The sequence below is a fragment of the Amblyomma mixtum genome, chromosome 6 (genome assembly GCF_055824585.1).
Source record: "Amblyomma mixtum isolate Tamu chromosome 6, ASM5582458v1, whole genome shotgun sequence".
Classification (NCBI taxonomy): Eukaryota; Metazoa; Arthropoda; class Arachnida; order Ixodida; family Ixodidae; genus Amblyomma; species Amblyomma mixtum.
Genome location: NC_143017.1, coordinates 27232211 through 27259415, shown reverse-complemented (window position 1 = coordinate 27259415; position 27205 = coordinate 27232211). Strand labels below are relative to the sequence as shown.

Genomic DNA, 27205 nt, shown 5'->3' with positions numbered 1-27205 from the left:
GTCAGGCACAATAGCTTGGGGTTGGTGAAAAAGTGCAATTAAGATATCAAACTAAAGAGTGGAACACATACGCGCTGCGTATATTGTATTGAAAACAAAAACCAGCACTGGCAATTTTGTTAGATTTGCTGCCAATTAGGAAACCCTTTTCATTATATAAAAACATGGGGCATTGAGTAGCAATGTCACCGGGAATGTTAGTATACGTACATGTGCATATTCCGATCATCCATTTCCAGATCAAGGTAGTAATGGATACTACCAGGGTTATAATGAGGTAGTACAAGTGTAGTAACTGCCAAGAAAACGTAGTAACAGCAGAAGTTACTACCTTGTTACTACTTAATTTTCTTTCCAGTAGTAACAAGGTCGTAGCACATAGTACATGGGTAGTAGGGGTTAAAAAAAGGTTGTAACAGCATCCGTTACTACGTTTTCACTACCTTTTTTTCTAAGAGTGCACATCTGAGCTTCCTCTCCACACCGTGTTCCTGCGAACTGATCATCTGATCGCCACCCGTTATCTATATTCACAGCCTGCCGCTGTTTCCTCGCTTCCAGTTCTCAGCGGGCCTCGGGCGCTCTCTGCGTATAAGCTCTGGCGCTCTTGTTCCGTGTCCCTCGTCTGCGTCGTGTCGCTCGCCTCCTTTTCAAGCGTGCAGGATACCGACGATTGCCGTGGCTGCCTAGCAAAGGGCTCTCTTTCTAGGCAGCAATCCCCTCGCACGTGGTACATTACGACAGGAGGGGAGGGGAAGGGATCGGCTTCAGCAAGCTCGCGCTCTTCTCCTGCGTTTCCTTCCCTCCGTCGTTCTGTTCACTCCCCCTACTCTGGAAGCGCTCCTTCCAATGCTTCGCTCGCACCACCTTTCGAAAACCCAGTGCGCTCAAGCTCGCGCAACGGCGCATACGAGCGCTATCTCGCTGCACAGCAGAGCACGCGGCAACCTTGAGGTCGCTAATGTGGCTCCGTGGTCGTCGCCCGGGCGACGCAGCGTCGCCTAGCCAAAGCCCCGACGCCGGAGCGCGGCAGCCAAGGCGGCTCCCGCGACCTGCGCATTTCGGCGAGTCCAACCGGAACCGGCCGACTGCCTCTTTTTTGTGCCCCTACTTGCGTTATGTCTCCTATTAAATCCGGCGGCAGCCGTACGCAAAAGAAGAGCGGAGGGAACGGCGGGCCCTCTCATCTCCAGTGGAGAGCGCCGCAGTGCGCACGTGTATTTGATTTCGGTGGAACGGTTTCGAATCGCCCCAGCCAGTGCCAGAAACGGTCGAGTCATTAAAACGGAAGTGGCGCGTGCGAGTCCGCGTCGCCGTGTTGGCTCAAATTGTTCGGCGCACTGCGCGATAGGTTTCATTAGGGGAGCTGGAGAAGGAGGTCGCGGCGGACCGTTTTGTACTTCCGCGTGCTTCCTTTTCTGGTTTTCGCTTGTATCGCATTGCCCCTGGGGAACCTCTGCTTAATTAATTCCACCATCCCGCCGGAGCGACTCGGCGGGCCAGAGTTGGAATTAAACAAAACGCGGAGCGAGCGTGCCCGCGGGAGGACTGCAGGCCCGCCTCGAGATAACGCGCCAAGGCAGATGGGGGCCCCTCGGCTGCAGCGCTCAGCGGAGCGCTGTAATAAAGCGCGACTGCTCTCAGACCGGCTAATGCAGGTGCGTTGTTTATGCGGCCCCTGAACGCTGAGAGCGCCACTCTTTGCAGTCGCGCTTGAAGGACCGACCTCTCCAAAAGGGGCCTACGCGGCTTGCGGTAGTCCTTGCCGCGGAAACGCAGGCTGTGCTCCCTTTTGCCGTCTTGAATTGTGCGTCGGAAAGGCGGCGTCCGTGGGAGACATTTTCTTTCAGCAAATAAAACGCAGTGAAAACTCACCTCTGCAAAATGAAGGGTTTTAGTACTTCGTGCTGCCAAGAGCTGAGCGGCCCACCAGAAGATAATTGCACAAGTGTAGCGGCGAAAAAGAAAGAATAAGTAGACCCTTACAAAAAAAAAAGTTTTACACAGTCTATAGAGTATCTATAGACTTCTGTCTATAATGCCTATAGACTGTCTATAGACAAAAGTCTACAGAGAATACAAATGCCATAGACAGTCTATAGACAATCTATAGGTTTAAGGCCATACACTTTTAGTAGACTTTTGTCTATTGGCAGTCTATAGATTATGAATAGACAAAAAGCAATATCTATAGGAAGTCAATAGAGTCAATAAGAAGACTATAGGCTGTCTATAGATCATATTTATAAGGGGAGGCACCGCGAAGGAACGTGCAGGACTGGTCCGCGGCATTTGTGAAGGCATGCATTCTTACCTCCACGCACAAGTGCTGCAATACATGTGCTCCGAGTTTCTTTTCTGACCACCTTATCAACTGGAGGGAGTGTAGACGTACAGGAAGACAGGAAGACGTACAGGGAGTGTAGACGTACAGGTACGGTTATGGAGAGCTTCCAAAGCCAGTTCACTCATCTGACTCGTGACGCCTGCCTAACGGCGATGTAGAAGGAGCCTACTGATAGAAGAGGAAGCTCATGTCGAAGAAATTAAAAAGTAAATGCTCGTGAATCGACGTCCTTCTGTGGGCCAGAATTTTAGACAAGAAGTTTTTAGTATATATATAAATACATATATAAGTCGATCGAAATTATGGGGACGCTAGATATGTCAACACTGAAAAGAAGCTCGGTTTAGAAAGGACGAGAACCGGCGTATTCAACATGGTATGACCGATGGCGGTCGAAATTTCCGGAGCCCTTCACTACGGTGTCCCTCATAGCCTGAGTTGCTTTGGGACGCTAAACCCCAACAAACCAAACCAAATCATTCCTTTCAGGTAGTTAAAGTATGAAATGTTCTAAGCCTGCTGCGGACATCCCCGCAGGGGGATGATGGTGAACAATGCGTCACCACGGACCCGAGCATCCGCGCTTAGCCGTGCGTGGCATCGCCGTGTCCGGGGAAAAGGGGATCCTGGTGGTTGAGCCGATGCCGAGCGTTTGGACCCTTAAGGCCCCTCGGCGGAGGCAACACACCACTTTGGCCCCAGCTTCCTGTAGACGGCACCTCCGGCCTGACCCGACCGGGGGAAATCGGCAGTCGCCTTTTCCTATCCTCCCCTCTATCTTTCACTTTCCTATTTCCTTTCTTACAACTTTCCTGTATCCTCTTCCCTTCTTGGTTTTTTCCTCTTTTTCCTGGCGGCGAGGGTTAACCGTGTGTGACCAACTACCCTGAGTTGAGTCATATTAGGTTATAGTTAAGGTGTACAGCTGGCGTGGGCAGGACTTGCTCGCAAGTTCCAGTCCCGTCCCCTTGTTGGGCTCCATGGTGGGTGGCTGGCACCATGACCGAAAAACTAGAATTTTTATGGCTCCCCCTTTTTCCAAACTAGATCGCTCTCTCAAGAGAGGGCGGAACGAAGCAGAAGAGTTTTTTCAAAAAAGAAAAGTCAGTTTTCCTAAGTACCATGTGATCCATAGTGAAGTACAAGATAAACAAGCTAGAATCCTGTCCCCCTTCCTAGTGTCAAAGTGTTTGACAGAAGCCTTGGGCATTGGCTACAAGGTATCTAAAATGGTTAGCGGTGACTTACTGCTCGAACTGCGTGACAACGTCCAACACTCAAAACTCGTAAACATTGTATCTGTTGGAGATATTCCTGTCTCCGTGACGTCACACCGATCTCTGAACACCGTCCGAGGCGTTATATCCGAAAATGACTTTGTCCACATCACTGAAAAAGAGATGCTCGAAGGTCTGAGTGACCAAGACGTGATAGATGTTCACAGAATCAAGATCCGGAAGGATAATAAGGAAATAGACACAAAACACATGATCCTGACGTTCAACACCAGCACACTGCCCGACACAGTCGAAGTAGGTTATCTGAAAGTTAACGTAAGACCATACATTCCCAACCCTCGCCGATGTTTCAACTGCCAACGGTTCGGTCACGGCTCACAAAGTTGCCGCGGCCGGAAAACGTGCGCGAAATGCGCCTCGAAGGATCATTCTGATCAATGTGACGCAGCCCCGCACTGCGCAAACTGTGAAGGTGACCATGCAGCATACTCCAGGGCGTGTCCGTCCTGGAAAAAAGAAAAGGAGATAATCACCATAAAGACAAAGGAAAACATTTCATTTAAAGAAGCGAGAAGGCGTTTTGCACTCACCAACTCATTCTCCTTCACAACAAAACAAAACTTCGCCGATGTGGTGCGTGGCGCGGCGCACCACACCAGGCTTCGGCACTTGTCCCGGTCACACGTAGTGAGCTTGGGGCGGGGCCATCCGCGCCGTCTGGTGGAGTAGCTCACGCTACTCTGCCAACTCCAAGTCAGGCTGCGCAGACCCCCGGGTCGGCGGGCCTCAAGACCTCTTCCCACAGGTCGAGGTCAGACTCTAACGTAAACGTGCCTTCTGCACGGTCATCCAGCGCCTCCGCAGAGGCGATGGACACGACCCCGGGCAGCCCCGCGCCGTCCACGTCGGACGGTCGGCGGAGCTCTCTGGATCGATCAAAAAAAGACAGGCCCCGAGTCACGGGGCCATCAAAAACTTGATCTAGTTTTTCACCCGATACAAACACAAAAATAAGATGGCTTTCATAATACAATGGAATTGTAGAGGACTTTTACACAATTACAGTGACATAAAAGACATACTAGGAGCACATGCTCCTGTCGCCTTATGTCTACAAGAAACAAATTTAGGTCCCCAAAAAAATAACTTTCTAAAGAATTACACTGTTTTCCGCCGCGATCGGGAACAGGCGAGCCGACTATCGGGAGGCGTAGCCATCATAGTTAAATACGGCGTCCCGGCTCGAGAGCTTAAACTAAAAACAAGACTTGAAGCTGTCGCAGCCACTCTGGTTGCCCATAAAACCATCACAGTGTGCTCACTATATATCGATCCGCACTTTAATTTAACACTACATGACTTAGAGGATCTTTTAAGGCGAAAGCCTTTAATGTCTCATCGTTGTAAGCAGCAGTTGTCGACAAAGAATGTCACGCTTTTCAGTTGGTCGAAACGGTCGTGACGTCACAGTGCGCTAATTTTGAACGGGGCCAATTGTACTTTGGCTAGTATCCATGCAACCAATTGAAGGGACCATATAGTGATGCTCCAAGTAAGTGGGACTGAGCTTAGTTAATTGCTTAATTACCCAATTAGCCTAATTAACTTCTCTAGTCAGGCCATATAAATAAATAAAACCTAGTAAGAAATTGGTCGAGGTCGGGAATCGAACCCCGGTCTTCGGAGTTCGAGACGAGCATGCTATCCACTCCGCTATGCCAGCTCGATGGTTTGGAATGAACAAAGGCACGTCTAGTGAATACGGTGTCTTCGCTCACTGCCATCCTCCTCCCTTCCATTCCGGCGAGGTTTAGGTGTCCACCGAGATATGAGAGAGAAATACATTTCCTTTCCTCAAAAACCAATTTACCGACGAGCGAGGCGTAGAACTGAATGGGCGATGGCGTTCTATGGACTCCCTGGCAGCGTTGCAAGACGCTCTCGCGTTCCACACTCAGAGGCGAAGCTTAACATCTTAACCACACATCAGTGACCACACTTTAGGTCAAAAAGTGCACCCCCCCCCCCCCCTGAATTTTGACGGGTGTCCACCGAGATATGTGAGACAGTTACTGCGTAATTTTCTTTCCTCAAATACAATTTTCATTTTCTTCATTACGGGCCATCTTCGTCTTTCTTCTTTCACTCCCACTTCCTCCGTTCCTCTACGGTGCGGTTCAGGTGTCCACCGAGATGACAGAGATTTACTGCGCCATTTCCTTTCCTCAAAAACCGTTGCGTTGAAACGGCAAGGCATCGCGCCGAACGGGTGGTGGCGTTCCGTGGACTCCCTGGCAGCGCTACAACACGCTGTTGCGTTCAGATCCTAAAGGCGAAGCTTAAGCTTAAGCTTAATTAGCAGTTAAATAGTATTCAGGCATTAATCAGTAATTAATCATTAATTAGTGATTTGTCATCACTTAGTAATTAGTACTCAATTACATGTGACGCCACCAGTGCCACAGAAGCACTGAAAGTGGTGCGGAAAACGCTTTCGCCTCTACGCACTTTAGACAAAGTGCCCCCTGAATTTTTTAGAGCAGCTACCAGAGCCATACCTGGTAGTTGGAGATTTTAATGCACATTCACATTTTTGGGGAAGTGAAAAAACTGACGCTAGAGGCCATCTCGTAGAGGATTTTATTTTATGCAATGACGTCTGTTTACTCAGCTCTAATAAGCCTACATACTGCTCCCCAACCTCGGGGAAAATGAGTGTTTTAGATTTGTCTTTTAGTTCACCGTCTGTTTTTAACGATTTTAACTGGAGTGTTTTAGACAATCCATATGGAAGTGATCATCTCCCTGTTGTAATAAGTCTTTCATCCTCGCTAACAGTTATTCCCACAAAACCACGGTGTTGGAAGCTAAATTTAGCTGACTGGCAACTTTTTACAGCACAAGCTACATTAGAGAAAATAGTTTTAGAAAATGTTGACATCAATGAGATAAATGAAAAATTCACGAATTGTATCTTAGCTGCCGCACATTTAGCTATTCCTCAATCCTCCGGAATAGTAAAACAAAATCACAAATACTGGCACACAAAAGAATGTAAAGATGCAAAAAAGAAACAAAACAAAGCCTGGGGCATTTTTCGGAGATATCCAACACATGACAATCTCATACACTTTAAAAAAGCAAGAGCAAAAGCACGATACATCAGACGCAACGCAGAAAGGGCATCATGGCAACAGTACATATCCTCGATAAACAGCTCAATAACATCCAAAAAGATGTGGGAGCAGGTGCGGAAATTCACTGGAAATTTTACTCCTTTCACATTTCCAATGCTAACAACACCCGGTACTCAAACAACATTAGAAGAGCAGGCCAACATATTGGGTGAGCATTTTGCTACAGTATCAAGCTCAGCCAACTACACACACTCCTTTCAAAAGCACAAAACAATAGTAGAAAAACAAAAACTTCCCTTCAGAACATGCATACATGAAGACTACAATCAGCTTATTACAATGCAGGAACTAAACACAGTACTAACATCCGGTAAAAAGACAGCACCAGACCCAGACAATATACATTATGCCATGCTTGCTCACCTTTCTGAGACTGCCATAGAGGCTCTCCTAAAATTTTTCAATAAAATATGGATGAGTGGAGAAATCCCCCAAGCATGGAGAGAAGCAATCATAGTACCCTTTCTAAAACCTGGCAAACCACCAACTAGTCCCACCAGTTACAGGCCAATAGCACTCACTAGCTGTATAGCAAAATCATTCGAAAGCATTCTAAACATCAGACTAACCTTCACACTTCAGTCCCGGCAACTTTTAGATATACACCAATGCGGGTTTAAAAAGGCATGTTCCACAACTGATCACCTTGTTCGCTTTGAGAACACAGTCCGGGAAGCGTTCATCCACAAGCAACACTGTATCGGGGTCTTCTTCGACCTGGAGAAGGCTTACGATACCACGTGGAGGTTCGGTATCCTCCGTGACCTAGCGGACCTAGGTATCCGCGGCAGGATGCTGAGCTGTTTGAACGACTTCCTAACCAACCGCACGTTCCGAGTCCGCCTAGGCGCAACCTTCTCCAACACTTTTATACAAGAAACTGGCGTACCCCAGGGGTGCATCCTCAGCACGACCTTATTCATCATCAAAATGAACTCCATAGGAAAAGTAATCCCAAAATCCATAATGTACTCAGTTTACGTAGATGACCTCCAAATAGCATGCACGTCTTCCAGCATACCTACCTGTGAGCGACAGATACAAATAACACTAAATAAACTGGCCACCTGGGCAGATAGAAACGGATTTAGATTTTCTCCTCAGAAAACAGTAGCGGTTCTATTCTCTTTGAGACGAGGCCTACAGGCCGACCCCACACTATATCTAAACCAGACCCCATTACCTGTCAAACAAGAGCATAAATTTCTAGGGGTAACTTTCGATAAAAAGCTCAGTTTCTTGCCACATATAAACAGCCTAAAGAAAAAAGCTTCCCAGGCCCTCAATGTACTGAAACTACTGTCAAGAAAACGCTGGGGGTCTGATAGGGCATGCCTGTTACATATATACCGTTCTCTGGTTCGCTCTAAGTTAGACTATGGGTCCATCGTATATGGCTCAGCAAGACCATCCTACATAAAACGACTGGATCCTATCCACAATCTTGGTTTAAGGTTGTCTTCAGGTGCTTACAGAACTTCACCAATAGCAAGTCTGTATGTGGAAACGAATGAACCTTCCTTAGAAGATCGAAGAACTGCACTAACTTGTACATACATCCTCAAAATCCTTTCACAGCCCAAACATCTCTGTTACCCAATTGTCACGAAATGCCCATCCCGAATGCTCTTCAACAACAAGCCCCATGCAATTAAGCCGTTGCTCTTGCGCTTCGAAGAAAAATGTCAAACCCTGAACATACTAAATGAAATCAAAAATATTGCCCCAAGACACGAAGCGCTACCACCGTGGTACACTCTCCCCACAGTGTGTGAAGTCACACTAACACGCTTCAGTAAAACCTGTACGCCACACGACCATATAATACAAGAATATCTAGCACTACAAGAAAAATACAGAAATTACACTGCATTTTATACTGACGGGTCAAAAAGTCATGCTCATGTAGGAAGCGCAGTAATACAAGGAAAAAATGAAAATGCTGTACGACTGCCCTCATGTGCTACAGTTTTCACCGCGGAGTGTTATGCTATTAGTGTTGCGGTACAGAAAATAACAAATGAAAACATCAAAAAGAGCATCATTTATACAGATTCACTGAGCGTCCTTACAGCATTAAACTCCAAAAATGCCACAGAGCCACTGATTGGAAGCATCATACACAATATAGTAAAGGTCACAACACGAAAACATGTTATAAAATTCTGCTGGGTTCCCAGTCACGTTGGCATTAGGGATAATGAGAGAGCCGACACGTGTGCTGCACAAGCCAGAGTCATGGAGGTGAAAGATGTGGGTTTGCCTCCGAGGGATTACATGAAGTTAGTGCATAGCAAACTAAGAGCCAAATGGCAAGCTTCTTGGGAAAATGAAAGAAACAACAAGCTGCATACTGTAAAGCCTATTTTGAAAGAATGGAAATCATGCCGTCATAAAGAACGTTTTATCGAAGTAATTTTATGTCGTTTACGCATAGGCCACACACACATCACCCATAACTTCTTATTAACAAAAAAAGACAAACCTGAGTGTGAAATGTGTGGTGAGGAGCTCACAGTGAATCACATTTTAATCTCTTGTTCGCATCTCGAAGAACTTCGAAAGAAAATTTTTACGGTATTTTACAATGAACACATTCCATTTCATCCCGCATTACTTTTAGGCGAGCAAACACTCGTCAAGTTTTCACTTGTTTGTAAGTTTCTAAAGAAAGCCAATGTTTTAAATTTAATATAATGTAACTTCTATACACTTAACATAACATCATCTAACCTTGTGTTTGGCGCATGATAGCCATAGTTGCTTATGTGCCAAAAAACCCCATATAACTAACTAACTTAAATAAACATTAACCTTAGCATGTAGGGAGAGAGTCGCTTCGTTCTTATTGTTGCATAAGTTCGAGAAGTATTCACAGCGTCAGATTTGGTAAAACTGAACGTGGGAAAGAACAGTGTACGTACAACTAATATTTGCTAGTTAAATTGTTCCGCAATGTAACTCAGTAGACCCAATTACGACGAGATTCACTCATGAGCCCTAGGTAAATACCGCGGCGTAGACAGGACCTGCTTTAGTACGCTTGCTTTGTTAATATATTGTAAAGGGATAAGAAAAAAATTAAAGGTGATCTGTGACGATAGGCTATCATATACTCAACACAGCAAACTACTATAACCGAAAACGGTGCTTTTACCGGTTAGATAATAATCTCCCCCCCCCCCCCCCGCCCATAACAAAAAAAAAAGAAAAACAGGTGCCGTCACCAGCTGCCAAATTCGCAAGTAAATTGCATGCACCTGCATCAGTTCTCTCACGAATACTAGAGGCTACACTCTTTCATCATTCACTACGAAACGATGGCAACAACTCCCTCTCAATGTCGACGTCACTAGTTTGAATCTAGTGTAATTTTATTAGCCGCAAATATATTCTATTTTCTGCCGGACAAACGTTAAAGTACGCAGAAAAGCCAGAGAATCAATTTTTACTGCGAACAATAATTGAATGGAGTTGTATCCTACGTGTCCCTTCAATGTTTGTAGTATACGATACTGTCAGAGAGTCTTCATTTTTTTTTTTAGTTGAAAAATTGCTTTTACACAGGTGTGATTGACAGTTGAGTGTTTGAAATACGCTGGTCCTGGTCATATTTCTGCCATACACTCCTATCATTCCTGACGCGTTGTGCTTTGTACTGCGGGCTCCAGCCATGGACACGTGTAATATATTGTCAGCTATTGTGCAATCGTCCCCTCTGCAGTAAGAAGTATACGATGGCACTGACCGGCACCAACCTTCCATTACGTCTTCATGGCTTTCAAGAAAAGAAAATGCACCAATACGAAATGTAGAATTGCAGGTTTTATGATCAATATGAAGATATCTAAGTAGTGTTCGAGATTAGAGCGCAAAAACAAAAAAAAAGTGCTAGTGAGACATTAGCGCACGAGTCACGGCATATCCGCACCATGGAAGAACAATTAGCGGTAGAATCGGAAGCGGTTGCCATGCGTCTGGCATACGCGCCGCCAAACGATGAACGGCGTCTTTATCGATAAGCCCTTTCCCTCGCGATTCGGGCATACCTTATGACAAATGTTATCATAACATTGGTTCCAGTATGTTGAATTCTTAATGTGAAAAGATATTAGGCTGCTCCCGAAGGAAACAACGAAATACTACCGCTCAGATCAGGTGCGAGACCAAAAACTGATAATGAGATTAACATCGCAAGGACAGTGCAGCCAAATACTCTTGGATCATCATTATCATCATCATCATCAGACGGACTAGGCCCACTGCAGGACAAAGGCCTGTTTCCATTTAACCCTACCATGTGCCAGTTGCGGCCGCTCCATCCCCGGAAACTTCTTAATCTCCTCCGCCCACCTAACTTTCTGCCGCCCCGTGCGACGCTTGCCTTCTCTTGGAATACACTCCGTTACCTTTAAGCCGGTTATCTTGCCTTCTCATTACGTACCCTGCCCAAACCCATTTCTTCCTCTTGATTTCGACTAGGCTGTCGTATAGCCAGCGTGTTTGACCCCTGACCAACTCTGACCCACTGGCCGAGAGACGGGCTTTTATCGCACCCTCTCGAATGAATTGTATCCCTCCCTAGCAGATTCTACTATTCCAAAATTTTCGTTGTATTAGTTTTTGCGACTGTAGTTTCGTTTTGTGAATGTGCCTTCACAAGCGTTCTTTCCGCAAGGGCATTCCATTCGAAAGACGACGCAACCCTCACTTTTGAGGCTCTATGCATTCCGTTGTTGGTTCATGCTCTCATAGCGGCAAGCAGCGGTAGGCTTTCGTCGCCACTTTATTAAACGTTAGCTTCTCCATAATTGCACATCACTGATAATTGCAGGGGTGACAGATACTTTTAAGGAGATTACTAACAACAGAAAGCCTCATCTACTACTGCGCATGTCTTGCCCGGAGTGGAAATTGTAAACAGTCGGCAAGGAAGTTGCAAGAACGATTTTGATTCACTGGCCTGGATAGGTGCATTCATTAACTGCTTCAAACCAAATTTAAGTTATGGAAACAGAGCGACAAAGGTTCCTATTTCGTTAAATCACATGTAATTGATAAAGGCGAGCTACAACGCACACGGCTTCTCTCTGCTGTAGAAGGCCCTCCACACACGCTATACGCAATTTCGGTTAAAGAAAACTAAGGGTGAGTGACGGGTGGTGATACAGAGAGATATGCTGGTTTAATTTAGAATGGTCGACATTTGCAAAGTAAATAGGGGTAGCTCAGATAGTGTCCCGGGATGCTTGTATGCACTGCGCTAAAAATTCTTCTTGTTCTACAATGCGTCCCAACGCCCGTATATAGTTGATCTTCGATCGCTGTCCGCGAGCGGCTTCCCTTTAACCTTGCAAAGTAATCTCAGATTAATTACTCCCTATCCTGCTGTACCTGCCGTCAATGACAGCCTGAAATGGACCTGCTCGAAATTGTGTTCCTGCTAGGCTCGAGTGAGTAATTAAACGCGCGATCTCCACCCTGTCAACAGCCGCTGTTCTGCGCGCCAAAGAAGTCTATGGGCGCCCATTTTAACAAAGCATTATGTATTATGCACTTGAGTGCAACTTTGTGTTGTCGCTACTATTCAGTATAACGAATGCGCATTCTGCAAACGTCTAAAACTATTTGGTGTTTGTGGCATGTGCGCACCGGCAGCAGTTACACATCACTTCCTGTCAACGCAGCCTCCTGTGCAATAATCGTTGTTTCAGCTCGCAGACCTAAAATGGAATTTCCTATTATAGGACTGATAATGCTAGCCTCTTTACTCGGAGCATTTTATTGATTAGTCCACGTTTCAGTTGGCGTCCTGAGCCTCAGCAGCGAAAAACTGCTCAGCAGGAAATCCTGACCACTTAAGGCCGCGCATGCGTCACTCACTAGTCAACGCGTTCAGTACATAACTCAGATAATTACGCTTTTGAGAGGCGTAGGCAAATTAAAACTTTGTGGTTTTTATTTGAGAAGCATGCACGGGCTGGTTTTATCTGGCGAGTAACTTATGAGGCAGGTTGCTGAGAATAAAGCTTCATTTCACGTATAGTACAGGTTTCGCAGGTTCCAGCGGTGGCGCGATTATTCAGTTCTTGATCTGCGAGCAGAAACATATTCCTGGAGACGGGCTTGGTACATAACATGGTGGGGTAATTACGCACTACAGGAGAAACTTACTAAATTTAACCATTTCAGGCTCTTTGTACACACCTGCGTAAGCGGCAAACTTACACCTTTTTCTGACAAACTAGAGCCCTTAACAGTGATTTCGTTATTTCAGTCAAATTGAGCACCCTTATTGTTGCAAATAAGTTGCTTTTTTGTACCATGTAGCGAACGCAGTAAATAATATTTCAGATAAGAGTGAGCTAGGTAACTCTTTGTCCGTCGTTTTTGTGCAGACAGATTTTGGCGCGAGTGAAAACATCGATTGTTTTTGCTCAGTTTCGAGCGTAATGTGAATCTTCGAAACACAAAGTTATTCCACGGTCCCTAGTGTATTTACCTGAAAGACGAGAACATTTTGATGTTGTTATTTCTAATAAACCTGACACTTCGTACGGAATTTTCCACATCGTTGTAAAAACTTACCTGCTGGTCTTTCACGTTCGAAACCTAACAAATTCCCTTTCTTGAGGCCTGAATATACTACTAAGACGAAGAATAATTGATTTGAGTCAAACGAAAAAATGGCGCCTGGAAGGGTTAAGAGAACCTTGTTTTCGAAATTGCCGCTTGTTCACTCAGTCCACTTACACGTCTCAGCCGTTTTACAGGAGTTATAACTGGTGGAATTCTGTTTCCCCTCGACGTGGGAGGGCCATCATCATCATCGTGCTCCGCGACAGGGCCGGCTGGGCAAGGGGACACCGCAGCAGCACAGCTAATTGGCCCAATATTGGAAATGTATTGGCAATGGCGGGTCCTACAAAGGACGGGAGTGAAACCGGTCATTTCCAATACTGGCCCGATTACATGCGTAGCTTGGGTAGCCCCCTCTTGGAGAAGACAGCATAGGGCAGGCTACACAGGGCAGACTGGGCGTTGTTGGAACATTCGCCTTAAAGAGCACAACAATGGCAGTGCCTCAGGGGTGAGGGAACACCTCCAAGAATGCAATAATTGCCGGCCTATCTTTGTGGCAACACAGGTTCTATTCCGTCACCCTGAACAAAGAACCAGGGAGGTGATGGAAGCTTTCTACATTGCCTCGCACGGTAATTGCGTGAGTGAGCCGTCAGTATCGCTTACGAAGGAGTAATTAGGTAATCTGCGTAAATTTTGAGTTTGTTTAGTCATAACATGAAATCTTAACTGTTTTTATCTGTACCTACGTGTGATATCTTTTCATATTCAAGTGTTTGTTGCCTTCCCATGGATGGATGGAAACAACTTTATTACACCAAAAAAAAAAATCTTCCAGGGAGGTCCCCTACTGGTCCAGGAGTCCACGGGCTTGCGCTTCACGTAAAGCCCGATCCACTAGCCATTTCTGGCCGGCGGGCTGAGCGGTCCGTAAAGCAGCCTCCCAGGAAGAATGAGTGGAATTGGGGATGGGGGATACTGCCTTTGGGGAAGGACATTCCCAAAGGTAATGGAAAAGTGTAGATCTGGGCACGCCACAGGTGGTACAATCAGGAGGAAGGGTGGGGTGAAAGCATGAGAGACGGTGGGGGGAAATAAAACAGCCTGTCTGTAATTGCCGCCATGTGGCGCTGGATGAGGGCGACAAGGTACTGTGGGGTGGTGGCAGTGTCAGTGCCTTCCCATTAAACTAGTTGTGAGAAAGGCGCCTGTCCTGTGGTATCTTCTCTGTGTTTTGTTTGTTCGCGCCCACCAATCCCACCTCGACGACTGATTCTTCGTAGTGAGACACTGTTCGGGGTCCGGCAGGCGTCTTGAGCGGTTGTGGCCGCGTGCTCTCGTCGCTTCCCGCGGCAGGCGCACGGAAAGATCCCAGGCCCTCCCGCTAGACTTCTGGTTCGAGGCAGCGAAGCGAGCGGAGCAAACGCGCGCTGTCGCCGCATCCCCCGGCAAATGCGCGGGGATGGCCTTGCCCCAAGAATGCGGCGCGCACGGGAAGACCCGGCCGCCATTAGACACTCTTAGTTCGGCGTAAGCAGTAAGCTTGCCTACTCATCGCTCACTGCGTTGCGCACGCTGTAAATGACGCAAAAACAACACTTCTAGTTCGCCGTTCCATAGCGTTCCTAAGGTCAGCGCTGCTCAGGTACAGTGTACCTCAGGTGAACTATAGCTCAGATAGGTGCTCTAGTTCACTACAGCTCAGGTGCATGTGTAATTAGTTGTGTCATCTAGTGACAAGATATCAAAGCACATCAATGCAAGGGGGAAGTAATTTTTGTCTAGTTATGGATTAAAAGGATGGATGCATTGCGAGCCTTTTTTTTTTGTTTCAAGAAGAAAACTATGCAAGCGGAAGAAAATATAACAAGCGACTAAAAGCTACAAAGCAGCTTCACCAGGTGTCGTTGTCACGAGGAAACGTAACACTGCAACAATGCATTTAGTTAGGCGCAAGAGCTTGAAAATCGCCAAGTTACCTGAAAAACGGGCTAATTGTTGCTTACGAACGTAAGCTTTCGTTGCTTGCAAACGGGCGCAGGCAAACGTTCGCCGGCGATATCGCTGAAGTCGTACCCCTGCCCCTTCCGGTAAGTCGGAAGCCCTTCTTACGTAGCCTTATACTTCTGAGGAATGTCTCGCTGATGCTTTGTAGCTAGGTGGCCCGCTCCGGGCAATATTTTGAAATGTAATAAATAGCATATGAGTGTGAACGCCTAGTTGCCGTCCCTGCCTGTGTTCCGATTGAGCAGGGCACCTCCGCTGTTGGCGAGCGAAAACACAGCAACCGAGGAGCGGGTATACGGGGGGTGCAGGACTCACCCCATACCCCCAGAACCTATCTTCTGATAGGTGATCGCATCAGAGCGTGCGCATAGCTGCGGCCCACATGCAGATGTAGGGAATCACTCACAGTGCAGATGAGATCAGCTTTCGAAGTCGACACGGTCAAATATTTTTAAGGCCACAGCCTTTAATGCCTCATCGTTGTCGACTGAAGGTTGTCAGCAGAGGTGTCACGCTTTTCGGTTGGTCTAAATGGTTATGATGTCAAGAGTGCGTGGATTCGAAGTAATGAGGTCACCCACGGATGCCTGACGCCCCCTTTTCGAGCAGACAACTAATAAAATAGTTGTCGTCCGCTCCGACAGGGGGCGTAAGGCGTCCGTGGGTGACCACATACATACCTCATTACTGCGAACAGGATCATGGATACAACCGAACTCATCGAAGCAGAGGGAGTGTCGTGCTAAAGAAGCAGTCAAAGTCGGCAGTCAAAGTGTGTAGTTGTAATGTGTAGTCAAAGTGTGTAGTCAAATAAAGCACTAGTACAGCACAAACAGTCTCGCAGTCAATGCCAAACAGTGCGCCAAGAAAGGCATTCGCCTTGCAGCACTTTAGAATGCCAAAGTGCCCCCTCAACTTTTTTGCTACACTTGTGCACACGTAGGTTGGGAACATTGTCAGCTACCTCCACCTTGGTGCATAGCAGGCTACACTAAAAACACGAGTACGCCTATCTAGGAGTAAAAAGAGAACAGGCTCTCCACTAGGGCACTCCCTTTTAGGGAGTGTAACTTACTCCCTTTTTTACTCCTTTGTGTTTAGAGTGCATGGAGCCTTTCAAGTGCAGCGTAATTGCTCTCGAATACCTGCACTTTGCATATGCTTCAAGGACTCGACTGCTGTCAACACTGTGCAACACGGGAACTCTTCAGACTTGTCGAACAAGAGCTATCACCGATTCCGAGTGGCGAGTCAGGGAACAGAAGGGCGGGCGAACAAATGGAAACCGGCGACGGTGCGTAAGTGAGAAATTTAATGCCCAGGGAAGGTCTTATTCATGTTAGTGAACGAAAGATTGTCCCTACTAAGATGAAGCAGCGCGAATGAAGGGACGAACTGATGTACTCATGTAGGAGGTTGTGGCCAAGTAGTACGCCAGTGCAGCCCCGTCCTGTTCTCGCATCGATGGAGCAGAAACATGGAGGCTAACGAAAAGGGTTCAGCTTCGGTTAAGGACAACGCAGCGAGCCATGGATCAGAAAATGATAGGTATAACATTAAGGAAGAGAGAGAGGGAAGAGTGAGTTTGGCAACAAACGCGGGTTAATGAGATCCTACTCGAAATCAAGAAGAAATGGGTGGAGGCTACAGAAGATGGTGGTTAAGGGTAGCGGTCTGGAGGCAAGAGTAGCAGGGGGCGGCAGAGAGTTAGGTGGACGGATGAGATTAGGAAGTTTGCGGGGATATGGTGGCCGCAGTTGCGGCAGAACCGAGTTAATTGGGTAGATTGTGAGATGCCTTTGTAATGCTGTGGTGTAGTCAGGCTGATGATGATGTTGATGATGAATCAAGGGAACAGCTCCACTCCTGCACTGAGCTGCGATACAGATAAGTTACATAAAATTTCAGAAGCCTCTTCTAGAGTGTTTGTACATGCATTGTTGCGGGGCTCCGGTTCTTATTGCAAGGCTGTTTCTCATTTGTTGAAGTGGTTCTCGCGGCAATTAAGTAGCATCGTTTCACTACAGACGTATGATATCTCGTGGTCCCAGCAAGCGAAACAGCCATGAACACAGCATGCAAACCATTCACAGAGACGCTCCGGTCTGCGATGTTCGCAAGAAAGATAATATGGAAGCGTCGTATATACTGCCATGCTGCCTGGCAGCGCCTAGTTGAGATGACTCAGTGTTCTCACGATAATTTTGCGCCCCAGAGCGACATATGTCGGAATAATCAACGAAATGTGATCCAGAAAAGTGGCTTCTCAATCTTCAACATAAACGTTTTCAATTTGGGCATCGATGACTGCGGCACAAAAAAAAAACAAAAACAAAACAAAACTGCGGCATTTGTGTTACCTAGGCTTTTTCTTTGAAACCTTAGAAAAAATAAAAAAAAGAAGGTCAAGCTGAGCGGTCTCCTGGACTATGAAAATCGAAAGTCTCTATCTCGTTAGGGTTGTCCGAACCCGCTCAAAATGGCAACGGCATAATGTAGGAATCAACGTTTATGATCCTGAAATTACGCGTTAAGCTGGCCAAACTAACTACACAAGCTAGTTTTGAATGATTAAGTAAGAAACCCGCTGTCCAGGTTGGCCTAAAGTTGCAACCACCACGGAAGCCGTTTATGACAATTAGCAGACGATATAATCAAGATTATTAATAGCAGCTTACTTTTTATGCCAAGTAACGCAGCAGCAGCGTGCACTGTAGTTGCATCTGTCTCAACGGAGGCTGTATTCGGATAGTAAAAAAAGAAAATGAATTAGGGGTGAAAAATTATTCGTTATTCGTATAATCTTGTTTTCTTATGCGAAATGGATATAATATCAAATATGTGTCACTTTCTCTCGTAGCATTCGCAACTCCAGCTTCTGCTTACGGCGTAAAAAATTGTCCCCTTGCTTATTGGAGCGGGCATAGATTGTTTCGGGCGGCAACAAATATTGCGTCAAAGAAAACGCGCGTACCTTTTGTTTTCCTCGCCGCCGTGGAGAACACATTTGCTCCACAATGGCCGAATTCGCAGTTGGAACATTCTCATCAGCAGACTACCCGGCTAAATCAATCGCTCTTTTCTTCGCTTCTGGGACGAGTTAATTAGCGATGATTTGTACAACTTCGGAAGCTCCCGAAGCAGCTCCTTTCATTAACGGGAAAGAATGTATGCGACAGAGGCATTGAGCGCGTTGCCGTCGCCAAGACTATTTTCCCGTCCGGGCCCCATGCAGTACTGTGCACCGTTGCGTAGTTTCCAGATTGCGCTGGTCCGTTCGTTGGGGTCTCAATTCATGGTAGATACTCGGCCCTTGGACCGGCATTCAAGACAGCCTCGGAAGCCGCAGGCCGGAAGTTGACGTGACCCTGAGCGGTGGAACTAGTCAGAGCTGCTGCAGGGTAATCTGCGCTAAGGGAGCTACTTTGCGCCGCGCTGTAGGAGTCGGAGACAATAGCATTTCGTGTTATTTGCGAACCGACCCGGTGCACTCGTTGAACGGAATTAATCAGCCGCGCTGGTTCCGCGGTCGGCAGGCCGGAGACACTGGAGCACGCAAATCGACGATGCGCGCGCCCGCCTTTAATTAGCGCCATTAGGTTCGCTCGATTGGGAACTGCGCGGGAGTGACTTCTCCGCGGCGCACACGTCCAATAGTGGCGCGATGCATAATGCGTTCGGAAACATCGCGAGCGGTTTCCTACCAGTGCATTACGGGGTGGCCTTACTCTGCACGGTCTCCGCGCCTGCCTGAGCAATGGACGGCTAATCAGCGGGATCTGCCAGGGGGGAATACCGCTCTCGCATTCACGCAGCTGCTGCCTCCTGCGCTTCGGGGAGAGCCCGCTTGAAAACGCGCGCGCCTTCATTGGCGCGTGGCTGCGTCCGGGCGTCTCGTCACAGTGCGTTCCGCTTACCCATTACGGAGCCCCTCAAAGCGCGCGTACTTTTAATACCGCGGTGGGAGGATGGAGTCGTGAACGCCGCTGAATGGATCGCGGAATAACGGCCCAGCACCGTCTTGTTCTGGTGCCTTTATATGGAGTACATTTTTTGATCCGTGATAAATGTTTTCATTAGATTTCAGTTGCTCTTTCAATCCTTCTCTTCACAAGAGTTTTGAATAAAATCTCTTGGCTTAATTTTATTAAGTACCACTGGTGAGTACGCCCCGCATTGCGGATGCTCTGGTGGATGGTGACGTAATTTGTATACCTATTACAGCATAAGCATTTACAGGCGCAGTTCCGAACGATTGCATGCGCGCCCAAGCGGGCAATACAAAAAAGAAAAAAGAGGAGACGAGATGTCTTGTGTGTTTCGCTTTTCTTTCTTTGCGTATCTCTTGTCGATGCATTTCTTTGCGCAAAATGTCCAAGAACGAACATACTGCACAAACAATGCACACAAAATCGAAGACCGGAGTTTCAGACTCCTCAAGCGAAGGCCCCGCACGTCCCCTCAACAGCGCCACCCGTTTAAATCCCTCGCGCTCCACCAAAAACGCAGCGAGGTCGCGGTATCCGAAGAATTTTGCTGAAGGATAACAGGCCAACAGAACCCACCCACAACGCTACACTGCAGTGATGTTCCACCCTCGTGGGATCCACGGATGGATAACCTGTTCTCCATGGAGGAACTTGACGCTGCGCTGGCTTGTTGCAGAGGGTCATCACCGTCGGGGCCCGATGGTGTGACATACTCCGCACTCGCCAACCTTGGCCAAGAGGCTCGATGGGTTCTTCTGGATATATACAACAAGTCACGGTGTGACGGCATAGTTCCTAATGCATCGAAGACCAGTCGTCTTGTTCCACTCCTTAAACCGGGAAAATCACCACTCGACATTTCAGCATACCGCCCCAATTGCACTCTCCAGCAGTGTCGGGAAAGTCATGGAAAGAATGTTGTTAACACGCGTGGAATGGTACCTGGAGCGATACGAGATCTATCCTCGATTTATGTCTGCGTTTCGACGTGGCCGCTCTTCTATCCACAATGTGGTTGACCTTGTAACATCCGTCCAGCACCAAACAATTTGAAAAAGATTGACCGTGGCACTATTCTTGGACGTCAAGGGCGCCTACGACAACGTAACACATCACGTCAATTTGGACGCATTAGAAGCTGCTGAGATTGGAGGCCGCATGTTCAGCTTGATACGCAGCTATTTGGCAGAGAGGTCGTGTTTTGTCCAGACTGAAGACGGACCAACCTCTTTGCATCTAAATTCGCGCGGTGTCCCGCAGGGTGGAGTGCTGAGCCCAACTCTTTTCAACATTGCTCTCATCAGCCTGGTTGACTCATTGCCACAATGCGTTCAGATCTCAATATACGCCGATGATACCTGTATTTGGGCATCAAGTGGGACCCGTCCCCAAGTTCGTGCGAGACTCCAAAAGTCGGCAACGATACTGACGTTATACCTTCATCAGCAGGGCCTAAATATTTCAACCGAGAAATTTTCCCTCGTGGCGTTCACGCGAAAAAAAATGACACGTTACCCCATATATATCAATGGCAACGCCATTTCCTTTGAAAGAAACCACCGCTTCCTTGGCATTATTATCGATAGGAACCTCTCGTGGAGTCCCCATCTCTACGACATGCGAAAGAAACTGACAGCGATTGTTCATATTCTCTCCTTCCTCGGGGGAAAGTCCTGGGGCGCATCTGTGCGCTCGATGCTTCAACTGTACCGTTCGCTGTTCCTGGGATACATGCGGTATAGCTTTCCCATTTTAACCAATATTAGAAAGACAAACCTTCAGACACATCAAAGTGTACAAGCGCACGCTCTACGAATCAGCCTTGGACTACTTAAATGTGCCTCAACGGCAGCCACTATTCTTGCCGCTGGGGAGTATCCTGTTAATTCATACATTGCTGTTGAAACCATGAGAACACACATTCGGCACCTCACGCGAGTTCCGAGTCATCATCTTGCAGCTCTTCCTGTACTCAGACCACATACTGCATTTGCAAAAGTAATTCAAGCACATCGTGCCTATCTTCCTTCCCAGTTCACCCATGCTTCAAGACCATGCTTACCCATATGGAGTCTCCATGAACCTCGGGTACACCTCTCTATTCCGGGAATTACTAAGAAATCGGATTTATCATTGCCTGCTCTCAAACAACTGACTCTGCATCATCTGCATTTTAACCATACACACCGCATACATGTCTACACAGATGGCTCAGTGACTTCAACAAGCGCTGCTGGGTCTTTCGTGATACCGGCCAGGTCTATTTTAATGAAGGTGAGGACTACCTATCTCACCTCTTCAGAACTAGCTTCAGAACTTCAGAAAGGCAGAACTAGCTGACTTATGGGGTGCAGTTCAATTCATTAGTCAGGAATCTGCACATGACTGGGCAGTTTTCACCGACTGTAAAGCAGCCCTTCAAAGCCTGCAAGCTGCACTACGCCGCGGGTCACACGAACAACTCGTTGCAGAAATCCGCAAGCTGTACCATGACGCCACATTGAAAGAACATGACAATTTTCCAGTGGCTGCCGGGCCACTGAGGTATTTATGGCAATCACCAGGCCGACGAAGCTGCCCGTTCTGCCCACAATAACGGAATCCCTGTCAATATCCCTATAACGAGAGCTGACGCAGCGTGTGAGCTTCGTTCCTTGAGGCTGGAGCTCATACTTTCAGCGTGGAACATGGGAGAGTTCTGCAACCGTCAACTCAGGGCATTGGACCCTGGACTGCGCCTCCGTCTTCCGTGTGATGTAGCGCGTCGTGAGGCAACGTTACTGTGTCGTCTATGGCTCGGCGTTGCCTTCACAAATAAGTATGCTTTCCGGATCGCGATGGCCGACAGCCCTTCTTGTGTAAATTGTGCCTGTGAAGAGACAATGACTCATTTCTTGTGAGAGCGCCCTGTTTTTGTGACCGAAAGAAATAAGCTGCGTTGTGCTCTGGACCGCCTTGATCCTCGCCCTTTCACAGAGGCCAAGATCCTCGGTCTGTGGCCACAACGGTCGACTGCCATCAAGGCTTACAAGGCACTTTTTTGTTTTTTGAGAGAGACTGCCTTGACTGATAGATTGCGACTGTGTACGTTCCTTCTCTCTTCCCTCTTTAATCCCGTCATTCCCTTTCCCTGTGCAGGGTAGCCAACCGGAATCATTTCTGGCTAACATCCCTGCCTTTCCCCTCTCTCTGTATCTATCTATCTGCTCGATGGGTTTCAGAACGAACAAATTGCAGTCTGATGCTGAAGCCGCCAGGTGGCGAAGAGTGATGCTCATAGCGGCGGAGCATTCACATCCATGTGGCTTCATATGGCCGTAGACATTGTCTCTCAGTCCCAGCAGCTATGCTCAGATGTCGTGTTACTACCTTCGAGGACGCCGCTAGCGCTATCTCTGTACGTATTGTCCTGACAATGTCGGCAAGGAATTATAAACAATCTTAAAGGTTCAACGAACCAACCCTTCGCGCATTCAGCATGAGCACTCACTGCGGATTTTGAGGCTGCCTGATTCGGTGCCACATTGCCATTAACACCCAAACTGTGATCAAGGAATCCCTTACTGCATCGACGCCTCAACTTCGAATCGAACGGTGGGGAAAAATGCGGCATTTTTAAACACATTTTTTTTTTGCAAATATCCCGTCTTCTGCTGGCGAAAAAAACGTTAGCATAGTCAGAAGCAGCCATACAATTGATTTTTAATGAGGACAAAAGTAGCGGGTGCCTAGGCAATGCGCAGTATGAGTAGCGAAAGTACAAGGAGCCCGTCGAGGCGTTGTCGGAACACTTCCGGTTTGGTGGCGTCACTTTCGGCCACCACTTCCTGTTTTATGACGTCACTATCGCTCGTAAGTTCGAGTTTTCGAACTAGAACTAGAAGAGCTTTCGTGTCTAGCTTGCCGGAGCGGCGCGGCTTTTCTTTTTTTAATTTGAAGACTTGCCATGCGGCATAAAAAGAGGGCTAAAGCTGTTCGTTGAGGCTGTTCCCTTCTAGAAACCTGAACAGGCGCAGGCTCTTAGCGTTGTCCGTTCGCAAAGAGGAAAGGTATTCCTCTCTTGTAGTCGTAAGTCCAACTTGCAGTAATCGTCGTCTTTTGAATCCGGCGTTCCTAAGCTCGTCCACAAAATGTGGCTAGGGCTTGTGTCCTGCATTTTTGCCGCGCAGTGAGTGACTTCACCGCCTCCTCTTCTTGTCTCTCCGCAGGCTGTCCAGCGACGAGAGCGACGAGAGCGAAGGCACGGCCTCCACGTTCGGTCACGCGGACGTGGTGCGCGGCAGTTCCTCCAACGAGTTCTCCGAGACCGACCGCTCGTCGCAAGGTCAGTGGCGCGTGAGCGTAAAGACCGAAAGAAAACGGCAAATAAACTGCCGGCCATCAGCGAAACGCGCGTTCCACTGCCGTAGCAGTAATTCCCGCATCCGTAAGGACCACCTTCCGTAGCCAATAACATCCGTAAAGAAGCCAACGTAAGGCAGCCCCTTTGCTTTTCACGCATTCACTGCCGTCTTTCTGGCTCTTACTCCAGCCCTTGGTAAAATGTGAGGCACAAGAGCACAAAGGAAAGGGGACAAGCAAGCCGCGTGCCGCTTTGCTTGCAGCAGTGCGTACGTTACGCAAAAAGAAGGACGAAGGGCTGTTGTAATGAAGGCAAGCATGGAAAATACATATGCCTTTATACCAATTCTTCGGCAACATTTATTTCGTCTTTCTTCTTTAACGCTTCTTGTGTAATACGACAGTTCTGCATCAATAGAGAAAAATTGAGCTTTTTTTGCAAAAGACTATGGAGATCGTTTTTACAGTCTGCACGAATAAAGACATCAAAGCTTGTTTTTTTAAATGGCATGCCCTAAAGTATTGTTCACATTTTAATTTAATGAGCAGTGTGGTGCTCTCAGATTATTTAATTTAGAGGTATCGCAATTTAACAACTTTAGGATAAGCGTATTCTCTCCTCGGCTAAAAGAAATTTGTGGCATGTATGCCCCATTTGTAGAAGCATGGGAACAATAAGAAAAAAAAGCGAGGCCACATATACTTGACGGAACGATATTTTATATCGATGTTCCTTCGTCTGCGCATATGGCACAGTTCGCGTGCGATGCCAGATCCTTGGCAACGCCATCCATTGGCTTGTCTGCATATTTCTCGGATATGACCTAGAAGATATATCTGGAGCATGTTAAACATTGACATTGGCTCAGAGTTGCAGACCGATTTCCCCTCTACTTCGTGCAACATGTCAGGCCTACCACAAGAACGTCGGTTTGGGCAGAAAACTGCAGGCAGGATTGCATGCATGCATCCACGCGCAACCCACGACCTCATTCCAGCTCCTGCACGCCAGTGTATGCAATTTCTGCACACACGCTGCTCGGGGTCATGTGACCACAGATGGCACATTTAACAGGGACTGGATAACTTCACTGACCTCATCCCTCCTACCGCAGCGTTTACCCGCCGAGAACAGCAATACTGGGGAGAAAACCTTGCAGGCGAAAATCGATTAATGGAATTCTGAGAATAAAACTTGACCCAAAAAAGGATCCATGGTGCCGGTAAAGGCATGCCTGTCTTTAAAAACCTTTCGTTCGATCTCCCGTTACCAAAATTTCACATCTGTGGTTATGGTGCTCGGCTGCTGACCCGAAAGACTTGGTCTCGATCCCGGTCGCGGCGGCTGAATTTCTAGACGCCCGTGTACTGTGCGATGTCAGTGCACGTTAAAGAACCCCAGGTGGTCGAAATTTCCGGAGCCCTTCACTACGGCGTCTCTCATAGCCTGAGTCGCTTTGGGACGTTAAACCCGAATAAACCAAACCAAACCAAACCAAAATTTCACAGTCAATACATTGTCTACGTACTTTTGCCAACAACGTCTGTAGCCTGTTTATAGACAAATCCTATAGACAAGTCTATGAACAATTTAGAGATTTACTGTCATACACTTCAGAACGCGCTTGTCTATAACAGTCAATAGACTATGAAACGAGGAAAGGGAATATCTATAAGAAGGCCATATAGTGGACTGGAAGTCTATAGGCAGTCTATGGGCTATTTTTATAACGATCGTCACTGTAATTAATTACGATTTAGTTTAATAAGACACATCACGCAGAAGCGGTTTTCAAATATAAAGACAAGTTGGCAATACTTTCAACTACGCAAAAGAGTGATTTTCACCATACCAAAGTCCTCTTGTCTGCCCTGTACAGGGTACAAGGAAGGAATCGACGGACAGAAAGGAGAGCAGATCACAGGTTAATCACGCACACACCGAGTGTACCTGCTGTCTACAATCGGCAACTGAGGTCTGTCGACATCGGGAGCTGGATCGGTTAATGCGATTAAGCCGTGATTCACTGCGATGTTATGCCAGCAGGTCCAAGAAGATTAGCCAAGATGGCACAAGAATCGGTCGACGCCATTATTTGAAGGTCCTACTTTGAGGGCCATTTGCAGCTTCTTTCTTTAGCTGTATCCTGCCATACCATCTTCCCTTCAAACCTGACGGCTTCTCTCCCTCTTTTCGAGAAGCATTCTCACGCCGCTGGTTGCGCTGTTTATATGTGCATGTTTTAGGGAGCCTTTATTATTCCGGGCACTTTTGTTCAGGTTGCGCTTCTTGGTGTTCATTGCCCGCAGTGTCACGCCATTAACTACGCACATAAACATTTTGGCAGTGGTTTAGCTCTGGTTAAACCTGGAGGATTGCGAAAGGAATGGGAGAGAGAGAGAGAAGCGATGGAGAGCGCGCGGCAGCGGCGGCGGCCCCGGCACGCTAGCTATGCGCCGCTACTGCGCATGCGCAACTAGCGAGCGCGGTGGCGGCACCTCTGAGTCACCCGCGCAGCGACGGCGGCGGCGCGCCAGCTGTGCGCCGTGTGACGTCAATGCTCCTTGCGCATGAGCAGTATGGCCTTGCCTCAGCTCCGCGAAATGGCTCGGCGACTCGCGTAGTGTTGCTTTCGCAGCAAAAAGAGACATTCCACTTCAGTCATTTCGCTGTTTCGTGTGACGCCATCGTGCCTGCTTATTTACTCAACAGGATCTCGTACAATATCGCTAGGCCATAAATCACTTATTGCTCCTTGGCCCGAAATATTCGCAGCACGTGAGCTGCTGAAAGGGTTTCGACTATCGGCCGTTATTTATCTGCGGCCGCCACGAACCCCGCGTTTTGTGGGCGTTGTGTCTTCGGCATACGCCGCGGCGCAATTGCTTTGGGACGCTGCCTTTGTAGGAGCCGGAGAACCAGCCTGGGCGTCTTTACATTACTGCTTGGCCATTATATATCTGCCAGTGACCACCCTTTGACCCGGGCCAATATGTCGGACGGGCCCTGATTGCCGTCCTAGCCTTGCAGGATGGTGACTTCCTTTATGCGCCTCCGTCGCGCGCTCGGAAGTTTCGAGAAAAGAGGCGACATTGAATGGAACAATGGCGTCGTCTTTCGCGTGCAGCCGGCGACGAAAGTCGTTCACAATGCAAACGGCTTCCTGGCATGCGGCGTCCTTTTGTAGAGCGCTCTCTTGACTCGATCGGTCCCTCACTTTTAGCGAGAGACGGTTCGAAAGTAAAGAGAGAAAGAAAGGGAGAAAGGTTCGGGCATTCGACAGCGAGGCTAGGAGGACAATCTTGCTCCACTTCTCTGCCACACTTAGGTCAAACTTTGGAAAACGTGCGAGCTTTTCGTTCGTCGTCCGCTTGATGTAAAGATTTCAATGATCGCATAAAACACGATGTGGGAGGGAGGGGGGGGGGGGACGAAAAGGAAAGATCTTTTGAGAGCTTTTGAAGTGTAGAAGACTATCGCTGTTTTTCTCAGTTGAATTTTCT

General features: G+C 47.6%; 1 protein-coding gene across 1 annotated transcript in view; it reads left to right on the top strand.

Annotated features, from left to right (window-relative positions):
- The window catches only part of LOC149338466 (cell adhesion molecule Dscam1-like), a 418614-nt gene that overhangs the window by 364604 nt on the left and 26805 nt on the right, over window positions 1-27205 (top strand). The window contains exon 42 of the mRNA XM_089547709.1: window positions 23569-23684. Coding sequence (XP_089403835.1) covers window positions 23569-23684 — 116 coding nt within the window. The remainder of the gene's footprint in view (window positions 1-23568; window positions 23685-27205) is intronic.